The 12,986-nt window shown below is 41.0% G+C and overlaps 1 protein-coding gene across 1 annotated transcript in view; it reads left to right on the forward strand.

The window, feature by feature from the left end:
- The window catches only part of dnah7 (dynein, axonemal, heavy chain 7), an 87,943-nt gene that overhangs the window by 26,347 nt on the left and 48,610 nt on the right, over nt 1-12,986 (forward strand). Inside the window, exons 23-32 of the mRNA XM_069663508.1 lie at nt 1,589-1,801; nt 1,882-1,991; nt 3,729-3,897; nt 4,102-4,204; nt 4,847-4,974; nt 5,218-5,430; nt 6,293-6,391; nt 6,763-7,011; nt 9,303-9,452; nt 11,492-11,674. Coding sequence (XP_069519609.1) covers nt 1,589-1,801; nt 1,882-1,991; nt 3,729-3,897; nt 4,102-4,204; nt 4,847-4,974; nt 5,218-5,430; nt 6,293-6,391; nt 6,763-7,011; nt 9,303-9,452; nt 11,492-11,674 — 1,617 coding nt within the window. The remainder of the gene's footprint in view (nt 1-1,588; nt 1,802-1,881; nt 1,992-3,728; nt 3,898-4,101; nt 4,205-4,846; nt 4,975-5,217; nt 5,431-6,292; nt 6,392-6,762; nt 7,012-9,302; nt 9,453-11,491; nt 11,675-12,986) is intronic.

Here is a 12,986-nt window from a genome sequence, read left to right on the forward strand (position 1 = left end):
GTGCATGCATATGGACAGCGCAGACTTACGTACGACTTAGAGCTGAAGGTTACTACAGACTTTAAATTACGCCCTGTGCACCAGCTAGACTTAGATTAGACCTAAATAAAAGGGCATTAACACGAGAGAGCGTCATCCGTGATCGGACAGTAAGTTGATCGACATGTTTCGTTTTGACAGACAAGTCCTGTTTGAATTAATTAAAGAGCTCTCCCCTCAGCTGCAGCATGTGTGGGACAGAAACGCGGCGCTGTCCCCGCCTTGCAGGTGCTGATTGCGCTCTTTGGCGCAATAATGCTTGATTATTTATGCTTCCTCATATGACTATCCGTAAAATTTATTTTTCTTTACTTGTTTTGTTATCCATATTTTCTGTCAATCATGAGAGAAGCGAGTGGAGACGTGTGTTGCTTGGTAACAGTCACCGCTTTTGGAGTGCATCATCAGTGTCAGTTAGCTGCACTTGGTATACATTCCAATCAACAAGTCAGTCATAGCTCGGATATTAAGTCGGACATTAAATATATGACCTACATTTTTACGCCCAGCTGGTGCACTCGCCCCTGTGACCTGTAGACGGGAGTCCTTGTTTACAGTGACAGACAGAGTTTTCGCTGTCTCATGCACGAGTCCTCCGCAGGTTGAAAGTGCAACATTATTGTCGGGACAATTCACTAATGTCCATACCCAATTCTACACCCTTGATATAGCCTGCCTATCAATTGTTTTTAAGCTAAATAAATGCAGATAATATTTGACAGTAATTTCACCCATTTGTCCAGAACATTGAAAGCTTCTAGGACGCATGGACCGGCACAGAACGGAAACCCTGGTTCTAACATACCTTATACTGTTGAAAAGCCAGCATGTTTCTCTAAAACACATCATCTATAATGTCCTGTGTTCCTTGATTTCTGTATCAAAGTTGTTACCATGGCAACATAGGCTTTGAAGTATGTATTGTCAGACAGAGCATGAGAAAAAGCTTAAACAAGAGATTTAAAGCGTCTCAAGATGAGGACAACAGATTTTGATGACTTGTAGATAAACTGTACGTCAGCTTACTTTTCAATGGTTGTGATACTTACAGTTAGGACTTATGTGGTGGCACTATCTGCAAGCTGTCATCTAATTCATAACTGTTCAGCTTTTAACATAGAGATGGGAACAGATGGTCTGAAAGTGAATTACAAATTGTATTAAACCTGTCACATCAAATGGAGAGCACCTACATCTCATAAGCTGACAGCCCGAGGTCTGCTGCCATAGCCAGTTATGGTATAATGCTGTGTTATAAAATTGGACTGGAAAACCCCTCACAGGGATTTATTTTTCTTTTAATATCCTCTTGGACACAAGAGATTGTACACTTTTTATTGTAAGGTGAAGATCATTCCCAGCACCTTTCAAAGAAGGAAACGTGTGGTGTTTTTCTCGTCAACATCTTGACAGTGATGGACGTAGTAGTTATTGCAGGGATCAAACGTGTGACCTTTAGTTTATAGATGGAGTCGCCTTGATAGCATCCTCTGTCTTAAAAAACTACAGTATGCTCTGCCTTCTATTTAATCACGCTCCTCTCCCCCAGGCCTTAGATGACTACCTGGAGCAAAACAACAGACAGATTGACGACATCGTGGCACTTGTACGTGGCAAGCTATCCAAGCAGAATCGGGTGACCCTCGGGGCCCTTGTTGTGCTAGACGTTCATGCTCGGGATGTGCTCGCTACGCTGGTGCAAAAGGGAATAAGTGACGAGAACGACTTTGAGTGGCTAAGCCAGCTGCGCTACTACTGGGTGGTATGTAAAGAGAGCAGCAGTGGGTTATTATAAAATGAACTCATGATACATAATCAGTGATTGACTTCTGAACTATGCAGGAGAACCACCTCCAGACAAAGATGATCAACGCTGGTTTGCCATATGGTTATGAATACCTCGGTAATACTCCACGCCTGGTTATCACCCCCCTTACGGACCGCTGTTACCGGTAAAGCCTCTGCATAGGCCACATTCCTTTTCTGGTCATCTATTTGTTTAAGTAACATTCAAAATAGCGAAGAAATCAGGTTTAAATTCAAACAAAAAACACACATAACTGAGTGACTAAACATTCTATATTATTTAGTACAATGACATGTATACAGATGCTGCACCTTGCTTAAAGTTGTAATCTCGAAGATCTCAGTTTCATGCCCTTTGGCGGCACCCCATATCCCAGATATCCAGATAGTGTTGCTTGTGTGACATTCACGGTTGGCTCCGGTTGTAACGTTTAGTTTTCCTGGCTGACGGTTGCTTATCTTTTAGGCGCTTTGCCTTCATCTGAGCGTCGAATTTGTTTCTTTTTCTTTGGATTTTCACTTATTTTTAGTCATCGATCTTTTCTTTCTTTGTTCAGCCATAATAGATTACTATTTACTCGCAACACTTGCAGAGACCAATGACTGTTTATATTGATGGACAACGCATCTCCATCTGCTCCCATTGTAGGAAATTGATGCCACAATAGCTTGTGATATGCGCTGCCATCTTGCGATGGTGACTTTATATTGAGCCAGAGACCGCGCAGTAGAGATCGGCGAGTGAAGCGGCCGTAGCCACTTCCGCTAACCCAAACACACACTTAACTTACTGAAAAACAGCAAGGATCCCGCACGCTGGCGTGTTTAACATCAGAATAGCTTCTCTGTGTTGGTCTGAGGTTAAAGTTCACAGTTATGGAAACTTCAATGACTGTAGTGATTTGTTTAGTTACGTTTCCACTCGCGGATCGTCCTCCACTCTGCCCGGAACTGATTGGCTGCAGGAGCCGAATTTGTCAACAGAGCTGTCGATCATCATTTTGACAGCATCAAATAACTACTTAGAAATAAACTTGTCAGAAAAATGAGCACTTGGACGTAAATCAGCATGATAAAAACTAGCTATAATGACAGAAACCATGTTTGAGAAAAATGTATCAGTCGTGTATTTTGATTTTATATTTTTACCCATGTCCCACCTGTTCACATGGAGGAAGCGGGCTTTATGGCCTATACTGCAGCCAGTCAGCAGGGGTCGGCTGAAATGTTTTGGCTTCACTTTTAGGGAGCTGTCATGTCGTCCATCTTTTTATACAGTCTATGGCAGAGACAGGAAAAGCAGCCGCTTAGCTCCGCCTACCCTCTCTGGCAGACCAACCACTGTTGCAACCGACACCTAGTACGTAATACTGCAAATGCTTTCATCAGTGGGCCATAGGCTCAATCGCCCACCGTTGTGTTACCTCATTTGTCGATAGATAGCGACTTAATAGACATTTATTTCAAGGAAAATCTTCGTGATTATCACTTTAAACTTCATAGTATGCAGTTCAGTCATGGCATCAAAAATGTGTGGTCATAATTTTTTTTTTTGGTTTAAAAATAACCCACATCGCCTCAAGTCACAGATAAACAAGTTCCAAGAGCAAAAAATGCCCCATTAGTATATGGGAAATTGAGCTACTGCTTTGTCTGAACACTCAAAAGCTGCCACTTGCAGCTTCCCTGCTGTGAGGCTCATGGTCATTTCATCATTTTACTAAATGTTTTTTCAGCAAGCTGGAGTGGACATACTGTATTTTGACTAGTGCTGTCTGTAAAACTATGAATACATAGTGCAGTAAGGACACATAATCACATTAACCACTTACGGGCCACCAGGTGTGACATGAGCTTTCCTCCTAATGTCTCTACTACTTCAGCACTTTGTTTGGTGCCCTCCACCTCCATTTGGGAGGGGCCCCTGAGGGCCCGGCAGGTACAGGAAAAACAGAGACAACCAAAGACTTAGCCAAAGCTGTGGCCAAGCAATGTGTGGTGTTCAACTGCTCCGATGGACTGGACTACATTGCTCTTGGCAAGTTCTTTAAAGTGAGTACTCTTTTATTTATTATTATTTTGGGGGCTTGTTCTCTGCCCCCTCACTAAATGGCCTTAAAAAAAAGTTTCACCCCCATTGAGCAAAACTTGCTTATACATATTATTTAAATATGAATAAATTAATTACGTGTGTTTATGCATTTGCTCATGTGTTTTTGTGTGCGTGTGTGTGTGTGTTTGCGCATGTGTTACCAGGGTCTTCTGTCTTGCGGAGCTTGGGCCTGCTTTGATGAGTTTAACCGCATTGACTTGGAGGTGCTGTCTGTGGTGGCTCAACAAATTCTCACTATTCAGAGAGGTTCGTGCTTTTTTGGACGTTCTGCCTGTATTCCCTTTGATTTTGAGTAAGCTTGCAGCATACCAAAAACAAATGTGCCGTGATTGTGCCCAGTAAAAAGGCAAGTATCTGGCCGCAAAGATATGCTAGACTGAGTTAAGGCGTTTTGTGTGGGCTGGCCAGCAAAACTTCAAACACAACTTTGTTCTGCACAGCACACCCGTGTGTCAGATGTTTGCTCTGGGCGCCCAGTGATTTGCGTCAAATGATGCATGAGCCAAAGGGATATACAAATATTTCTTTACTCAATACTAAAGTTTGAAAATGTTCAGAAGTTTGTATTTTATATCTGCTGCTAAATCAGTTTTTCAAAGCTGTGTTTTTCATCTGGATTTTCTCACCTGAATTATAACACATTGACATGTCTTTTTTGGGCAACTGATACTGTCTACCGATATTGTGGATATAGCATCTAAGGATATGCTCCTCAGGGTTTGCTTATCACAAAAAGTGCTCAAACCGGCAGCAACCATAATACTGTAACAAACTGATTGTTTTGAAACGTAATAATGAGACTTCTCTTCCTTTCAACTGTCTTCATTAAAGTCAAAAGGCCCAAAGGATAAGTAAACACACTGTATCTAACTGCATCTGTATGTCCAGGAATTGCTGCCCATGCTGAGATGCTAATGTTTGAAGGGACAGAGCTAAAACTGGACCCCTCCTGTGCTGTGTTCATTACTATGAATCCTGGCTATGCTGGACGCTCTGAGCTACCAGACAACCTCAAGGTTTAGTATCAGTTCTCTCCTTTTCTCACCCATTGTTTCTATTTTAAATGCATTGTGGCATGTTGACGTACATAGATGACAAGTTTATATAAAAGTTGGAAAAACAGCATTTTCTGGGTTTCTTGAATAAAAGTAGTTCAAAATCTAAGCTTGCTTTAAGCTCCAAACATTACTGATGAAAATGCTGATATAACACTATATACCACGTTTATTTTACTCGCAAAAATACCTCTTTTACATCAGGCTCTATTCAGGACTGTTGCTATGATGGTACCGGACTATGCAATGATTGCAGAGATCGTGCTCTACTCGTGTGGCTTTGTGACTGCACGTCCCCTGTCAGTGAAAATAGTGGCCACCTATCGACTCTGTTCAGAGCAGCTGTCCTCGCAGCACCACTACGACTACGGGATGAGGGCTGTCAAGTCTGTGCTGACTGCTGCTGGAAACCTCAAGGTCAATATTTTCCCACAAAATACTTCCAGTGTCAGTTGCATATTAGCATAGTGCCACTATCAGCATGTTTTTAAAATCCCTAATATTATTTTTGTGACTGCTCTTGGAGAGCGGTTTCTTTACAGGAAAACATATTTTAATAATGTCAAATAGTCTTTGATCATTGAAGTACAAGGCACAGGGTAAAAGAGTCCCTAATTGGGGTGCAAGAAATTCTCAACTCTCTCACACTCCTCTGTGTTAATGCAGGAACTGCTGAGCAAGTGAAAAGGCTAAAATGCACTGAGAGTAATTTCTTTCCTCCTCAACAGATTTGGTTACATTTTAACTGTAGAGGCTGCACTTTTATTCTAGGTAGGGTTGGGTTATATATTGGTAGTGCTGTGATTATGTTTGGTTTGTTTGCACAATTCAAATTGTGTCCATGACACTGAAGACACTTTTTCAGATGACGTGAGGAATGTAGAAAAATTTGCCCACACCCTGTTATTTTCCAAACACAACATGCCAAATTGTTTTGCAGAGTCAGTGATGTGAGAGAGTGGAGGAACAGAGCTGTCAGTCTGCTTTTCCAAGAGAATGTTATCAACAGGCACCGTTTTTTTTTTTTATAAGAACAGAGGATATGCCCTCACTTCAGTGACCCGATGCATATATTTAATTTCTTTCATCAGGTTCCAAATAGACTTAGCAGGGACACTTATCCTGTTGTTTTTGTTTTCAAGAAGCTGCATGATACAGCTGTTTCTCACAACATGTCTGTTCCGTCTTGCCCTTAGTGTATTTCTCTCAAAGTCTGCCTTTTTCACACATATTCTCTCATCTCCTCTTTTTCCTGTGGGGCGGATTTGTTACACGGCAGCTCGCTTTTCCAGAGGAGAATGAAGACACCCTGTTGCTGAGATCCATTATTGATGTCAATCTGCCCAAGTTCCTGGCTCATGATCTGAAGCTGTTTGAGGTGCATGCGATACGAGTGGAGCTCCTCCTGTCTTGATTAACGGAGCGATGCACATCAAGTGATGTCAGCCCATGTTTATTCCACTCAGTTTATTTGAAACCATGATGCAAAAGGACAATTTATGTCTGTTTGAGTCAGAACAGTTCACTGGAGTGTATGTGATTGTGATGAATGTTTGGTTATGCTGAGTTTTTGAATATGCGTGTGTCTATCATGTGTCTTACTGTCCTCACGCAACACATCTTCAAGTGAATGTCTGTGAGAGTTAACTTTTTAGCATGTTCAAAATTGTGTTTAACTTTTCGTTGTCCTTCATTCAACTCCATGATTCACCCTCACTGTTCCCCAACTATTTTGCCTCTCCATTACAGGGCATCACCTCCGACCTGTTCCCAGGGGTCAAGCTTCCAAAGCGAGACTACCGCATCCTGCTGGAGGCCATCGAGGAAAACTGCAAGCTCATGAACCTGCAAGTCACAGATTTCTTTGCAGAGAAAATCCTACAGATCTTTGAGATGATGATAGTAAGGCATGGTTTCATGCTTGTGGGCGAGCCCTTTGGAGGCAAGACAAGCGCCTATCGTGTTCTGGCAGCAGCCCTTCATGATGTCTGTGAAAAGGTATGTTTTTTTATCCTAGTCCGCAAGCTATAGAGCAAACATTTCCAAACTTTTCAGACCTTGTACCACATCTACCACATGCGATCCCACTACAGATGAAATGTGTTATTATTATTAACAATAATAATTGCATATTATGAATAATAGCAGTTCAGTGAGATGAGTCTGTTTCGGGAATAGTCTTGAATGTTAAGCACAAATACAGTCAGAATGAGCCACATTGTCAAGGCAAGCATTGTCACTGACCCCACGACTGTTTCTTGATTTTGTAGCCGTATATTCCAGTCATTCTGCTTCAATCAACAACTAAAAAGTTCAAAATGAAACTGAACCACTGTAAGGCTGTACCCTTTATACCCACTCAAACATGCTCAGTTCAAAACTGGAGAAAGAGATTAGTGAAAGGCACTTACAATTTAAACTGTTTTAAAAATAGTCGCTACTTCTCCTCCACGTCCAGTGGTCCTAGGTGAGCTAAAAAAAGTACAGTTAACTGGCAGAGGCTCAGAGAAACCAGTAGACTTACTAACACTCAAGTAGTCATTCAGGATGAAAGTCTTATTTACTAGCGATCTGGCAATTATCACAGCACACATGGTAGAAGCTGGGACATCAGCCGTCCGGCTTGCTGGACCAGCAGCCTGAGGCACCTCGGCACGTGAAATAGATCCCCTCATCTGGGCCAACAACAGGTACCAGCCAGGTGCCAACAATATCCAGGGTGCGCCAGAAAGTAAAGTGCTGATAGACTGCTCCATATTTAGTTGGAAAACCATAGGGAATCTGAGTTGACCCAGGTGACAAAGCCAGACAGGCTTTAAGTTTAACCAGTCGGCCACCTCGTTTTGGGGGAAGCGGAGCCTCAACGTGTAGTAGGTGCACAGGTACATCCGAAAGGAGTGGGAGGGTCAGAGGTTTTCTGTCCTCCCAGGTCAAACTTCACCAAGGATTCAGCATAAAGTTTGATGTTAATAAGCGCTTGCCAATCATAAGCCAGCAGAGAGTTTATGTTTTTTTGTGGCAAGCGACTGAAGTAACACAAACAAAATCACAGCTGAAAGCATCAGATGGCAAGCCACACACATGGGTGCCATCTTTCCCTCTCCAAGAATCAAATCAACTGTTGTCTATTAAATCGAAAGCAAAAATAATTTTGTTTTATGTAGAGGTCTTTGGCCGCTGTGAATTAAACTTTTAAGATTTTAAGTATGGCTCTTGTGTACCACAGTTAAACATACCACCAGTGTTACACATACCACAGTTTGGTAATCAGTTTTCTAGAGGAGAAGGTGGAAACTGCTCTGCATCTGTACATGATAAGAATTAAGAAAAAATTGGTCAGAAAAAAGTTGTATGTTAGGCCTCAAGTTGCACATCAGCTTTTGTATTTCATGATCCCTCACGGAAGAAGTCTTGATCAATAGCAACTTTGAACCGCTTTGTTTTCTTGGTTGCACTTCTGTAGTTGTCCTTGAGGTCTAACTTATCTATTATGTTCTTGTCAGGTATAAATCAAGTCAATCTGTCAGTAATTTTGGGGCAAAAAGCCTTATTTTCAGTTGGTTAACCATGCATCTTTTAATGGTATTTTATTACAAACTTTGATGGGGCTTCCTGAGTCCTTGGGACATTAGACCTCAGTCAGTAAAAAATCATATGAACCTTCATGTCAGGTAAAAATATGTGTTACACTCAATATCCAAGGCTTATCTGAGCTACATGTTTTTTCCAAGTAAACACATCCATCCAATTTGTCAGAGCTGTAGTCTTTGTTTAGTAGTTATCGATCTCACAGAGAGAAGCAGAGCTGGCTTGTTGTATTTACATGGCTGAAAGGGCTGAGAGCCATCCCACTGAGGAGACAGATGAAGGCCTGCTGATGGAGCGCCTGGGAACGGCACATTCATCATCGTCATCTTTGTTGCTGCACATCCACTGATCATGTCTAACCCCCACTCCTCTTTCTCTTCTTTTTTGTTGTTTTTTTCAGCAGCTTGCTTTTGTCATTGTTTTTAACTCAAAGTGACACCTTGTCTTAAAAGCCGTTTGTTGCAGTTTTTCCATGCAGTTTTCCTCATACACTGAAGTCCACTTAAACAGACAGTTTTCTTCTAAGGGATTTATGAGTCGTGGCAGTGAAGTTAGTCAAATTAGTGGCACATCATGTTCATTTTCGCAGTTTTCAGAAAAACCATAACCGTGTCCATGCATATTTTTTTCTTGAGTTTATGGTATCTGTTTGTACTATCTATATGTCTTTTCCGTGTTTGTATGTCTGTGGGTTTCACCAGGGTCTCATGGACGAGAACCAGGTACAGATAACAGTTATCAATCCCAAATCCATCACCATGGGTCAGCTGTATGGCCAATTTGACCCCGTCTCTCACGAGTGGTCTGATGGTATCCTTGCTGTCAGCTACAGATCCTTTGCTGCCTCTCAGGTATGATTGCTGTCAGGTATTTAAGGTTCAGACACAAGCAAACAAACATACTGTCATGTCTGACTTTAAAAGCAGCATGTTGATTCGGCAACATGCTCTTTCAGACCTTTATACAGACGAACATGTTCACACATGGGAGCTGAGCAGGGTTAGTCACGCACCACCTGTTCTTTAGATACAAAGCCTTTGAAATCCTCCATATTTGCACAGTGTGACATAGGTTTTAAAATGTACATATTCACATGTATTTCACACACACAAACCCAGATATGGTGCCAATTTAACAGAGGATCTTTGGAAGCTCTAACATGGCAAATTGGCTCCAAAAGCTTTGCATGGTTGCTTGATACTGTATATATTCACAAATAATGGCTTAAAATGTTACATTTGGCTGAAACCATAATTTTACAGCCAAATCCTGTTGACACTTGAAAAGTTGTTTTATTTTATGACACAAAAAACATGCAAACAGGAATTTGAACTCTGTCAGAAAACTTCACCTGCACTTCTTCATGTAGGTTAAACCATTGACTGTACATCTTTTTTCACAGTCTATGGTAAAAACTTTAAAGCATATTGCACTTGTGGCACATTAGGATGATGCCAAAGGTTCATCATAATCAAATTATTCATACTGTAGGTAGGTGTGAAGAAAGAAGATGAGAGGTAGATGGGTAATCGTCAGTCTCAGTTTACCGATTTAGGATGGATGTTTGCACAATATGCATGACATTCAAATTAATATCAAGCTGGTAGCAAGAAAGGCTGCACTGACAGGGTAAACAAAAGAAACATTTCCCTGTCTTGTTAAATTTAGATCTTTAATAACTCCTTCATTCATGCGCGCGCACACAAGGCGGACATGGAGGGGCGATTTACAGATGGCAGTAGAGGCACGTCATAATGGAAAATCATTTGTTCTCCCTTTTCTCAAATTGTTTCCAAATTAACTTGTCATTTTAAAATTGTGTCTGTATAAAGTTGTCATTTTACAAATTGTTTTTTCTGTCAATGAATAAGGAGTGTGAGGATTGGTTATGACAGCTGCACACAGTACACAGCGATGCAAAGAAAATAGAAAACTGGAGCGAGGCTTGTTCTAATTCAGTTTTAAAAAAGTGATTTTTCTCTCTGGGCGAAAGTCTTCCTTTGTTGTGCTCTTTTTTTTCAGCATCTCATTTTACTAAACTCGTTTTATTTGTGCTAATCTGGAGACAGCAGCAGTGTAGTATATTAAACTCTCTGCATACGCAATGTAATTTTTTTTTGTTTTGTCAGTGCTGACGCTTTTTGACAGATCATTACATTACAGCATACTCACTTCCCTCTCGAGCACCAGATGGCCCCAGCCCAGGCACCTCCATTTGTCTGTATTTCAACAAATCAATTTAAAGCACAGCCCTTGCCAGCCCATTTAACTGGAGAATTGACGCTTGTTGTCAACCTCTGTTATGACAGTGTAGGTGTTAATTTCATTCATTTAGCAAACATTCTTTGCTTGGATTATAATGTGACCTTGAAAGGATGCAGAGGAATTTCTGTTAGTCGGGGAAAAATGAACATTATGTGCATACAATTAAAGGATACAGGCACTATCTTTATAAAGAAAGTAGGAGAAAGCGAGCTCTTTTTGTTCACTTTGAAGCCCTTTTTTAAACCTTAAAGCTCCATGAATACTTAAGAATTTTAGCAGATTATAGCACTGCAGGGAACAACCTTCAGGGCAATTTATCTCGTCCTTTTCTTGAAGTAAAAGCCTTTAAAGGTTTTGGGTGTTTATCTGTTAGTCTGTGCCTCCTTAAATCCATATATTTCCCCTTCCATCCATCAAGCTGCATCAGCATAAATAATTACACAATATTACTCTACTTTAGCTTTTTTTTGTTTATCTTATTTATGAGATATATGTATGAGTCAGCAGGTTACCAGTGGGTGTATATTGGTACTGTTTCTCATGACGTATGCATGTAAATGAGCGTAAGGTTTTGCAGAAAATGTTTCATCAATGTGTGAGCAATCCTTTTTTTTCCTTCTCCCAGAGCCCAGACAGAAAATGGCTTATCTTTGACGGCCCAGTGGATGCCGTGTGGATCGAGAATATGAACACGGTGCTCGATGACAACAAGAAGCTGTGTCTGATGAGCGGTGAGATCATTCAGATGTCACCACAAATGAGCCTCATCTTCGAGCCCATGGACCTGGAGGTGGCGTCGCCAGCCACAGTGAGAAGCATCTTTATTTTGATTAAGGTTTTCATCTCAGCGTGTCCTGCTTCTCGATTATGTAGCATCTATGGCCTGCAATCTCTGGAGAAAGCTGAGGATGGATCTATTACTGATGTTATTTAAAAACATGCAGTATTTGTGCACAGATGGTGTTATTTTTACTGTTCCAACCAAATTTTAGAGAAAAGTAGTCCATCACTCCCTAACCCATGGCTTTGCTCATGATGCCCATCATGCATGTCTTTATTACACACTCCAGTTTTCCTCTTTGCGATCATGCCTTGGTGCTGTTTGCTTTCATTTTTTCTACCTAAATAGTGTCGGGCTTGTCAACAAAAGAAACAACTGTGCAAAATATTTTATGGGTTTTATCTCCTACATCCTCAGGTTTGTATTTGCAGATTATATTTACTCTTTGCTATCTGTATAAAAGTGTCAGATGGGTGTAACGAATGCTGTTAAGGTCAACAGCCACAGAGAGGTACTCTATTTGAGTATATTTATTATTGACTACTTTATCCTTTTCCCTTCTAGGACATCCAGTCCAAACTAAATGAATTACATTCCCTCTTTTTTTCCCCATTTCTCTCTTCACATACCCAGTTGAGGTGATGTTACCTGCAAGTTGGCAATAGATAAACAACACTTTTTACATTTGACATTTACCAGCATCTCCCCCAACCCACCACCTCCTCCTCCTTTTGGTTTCTTTGTTGTGTGTCAGTAACAAAGACTCTTTACTGCAATACATAGATGCCTTCAGAGAATACCTTTGCATCTCCCTGGCTGTACTCTTTTATTACACGGACTTCTATTTTTGATAGTCCATTGCCTGGCAGCTGTTCCTTTCATCACGCCGAATGCAGAGGCATCAACATTTTGAGGATCACAGTGAACTTCCCCTCTTTGTGAAGGGTCCCAGTTGTGCACTGTTGATCTCTCTTTATTTTTTCTTCAGTTTTCCCATCTTTCTTTTCTCTTTGTCTATGAACGTTTTTTCTCTCCCTTTATGTACCATCTTAAAATGTTTCTATATTTTTTCCCCTCCCATATCTGTATGTCTCTTAGCTACTGCTCATACATTATGTCGTCACCCTTCTCTTCTCGTCTTTTTTCTGTTCTTCCAGCTCTACCTTCACTCCTTTCTGAAGTGGTTCCTTCAGTGGGACTTGGAGCTATAGAATCTCATTAAAAAGCTGCCCTCAGAAAAAGGGCTGTAATATTTATTTGACATGGGATCATACTTGCAGCACCCGTATGTGCATTATTTATCAGAATAGAGTTTATAATCCTGATATATACAGTATAT

Source organism: Semicossyphus pulcher, unplaced genomic scaffold (genome assembly GCF_022749685.1).
Source record: "Semicossyphus pulcher isolate SPU_LCO1_2020_fin unplaced genomic scaffold, fSemPul1.0.p SCAF_15, whole genome shotgun sequence".
NCBI classification, from domain to species: domain Eukaryota; kingdom Metazoa; phylum Chordata; class Actinopteri; order Labriformes; family Labridae; genus Semicossyphus; species Semicossyphus pulcher.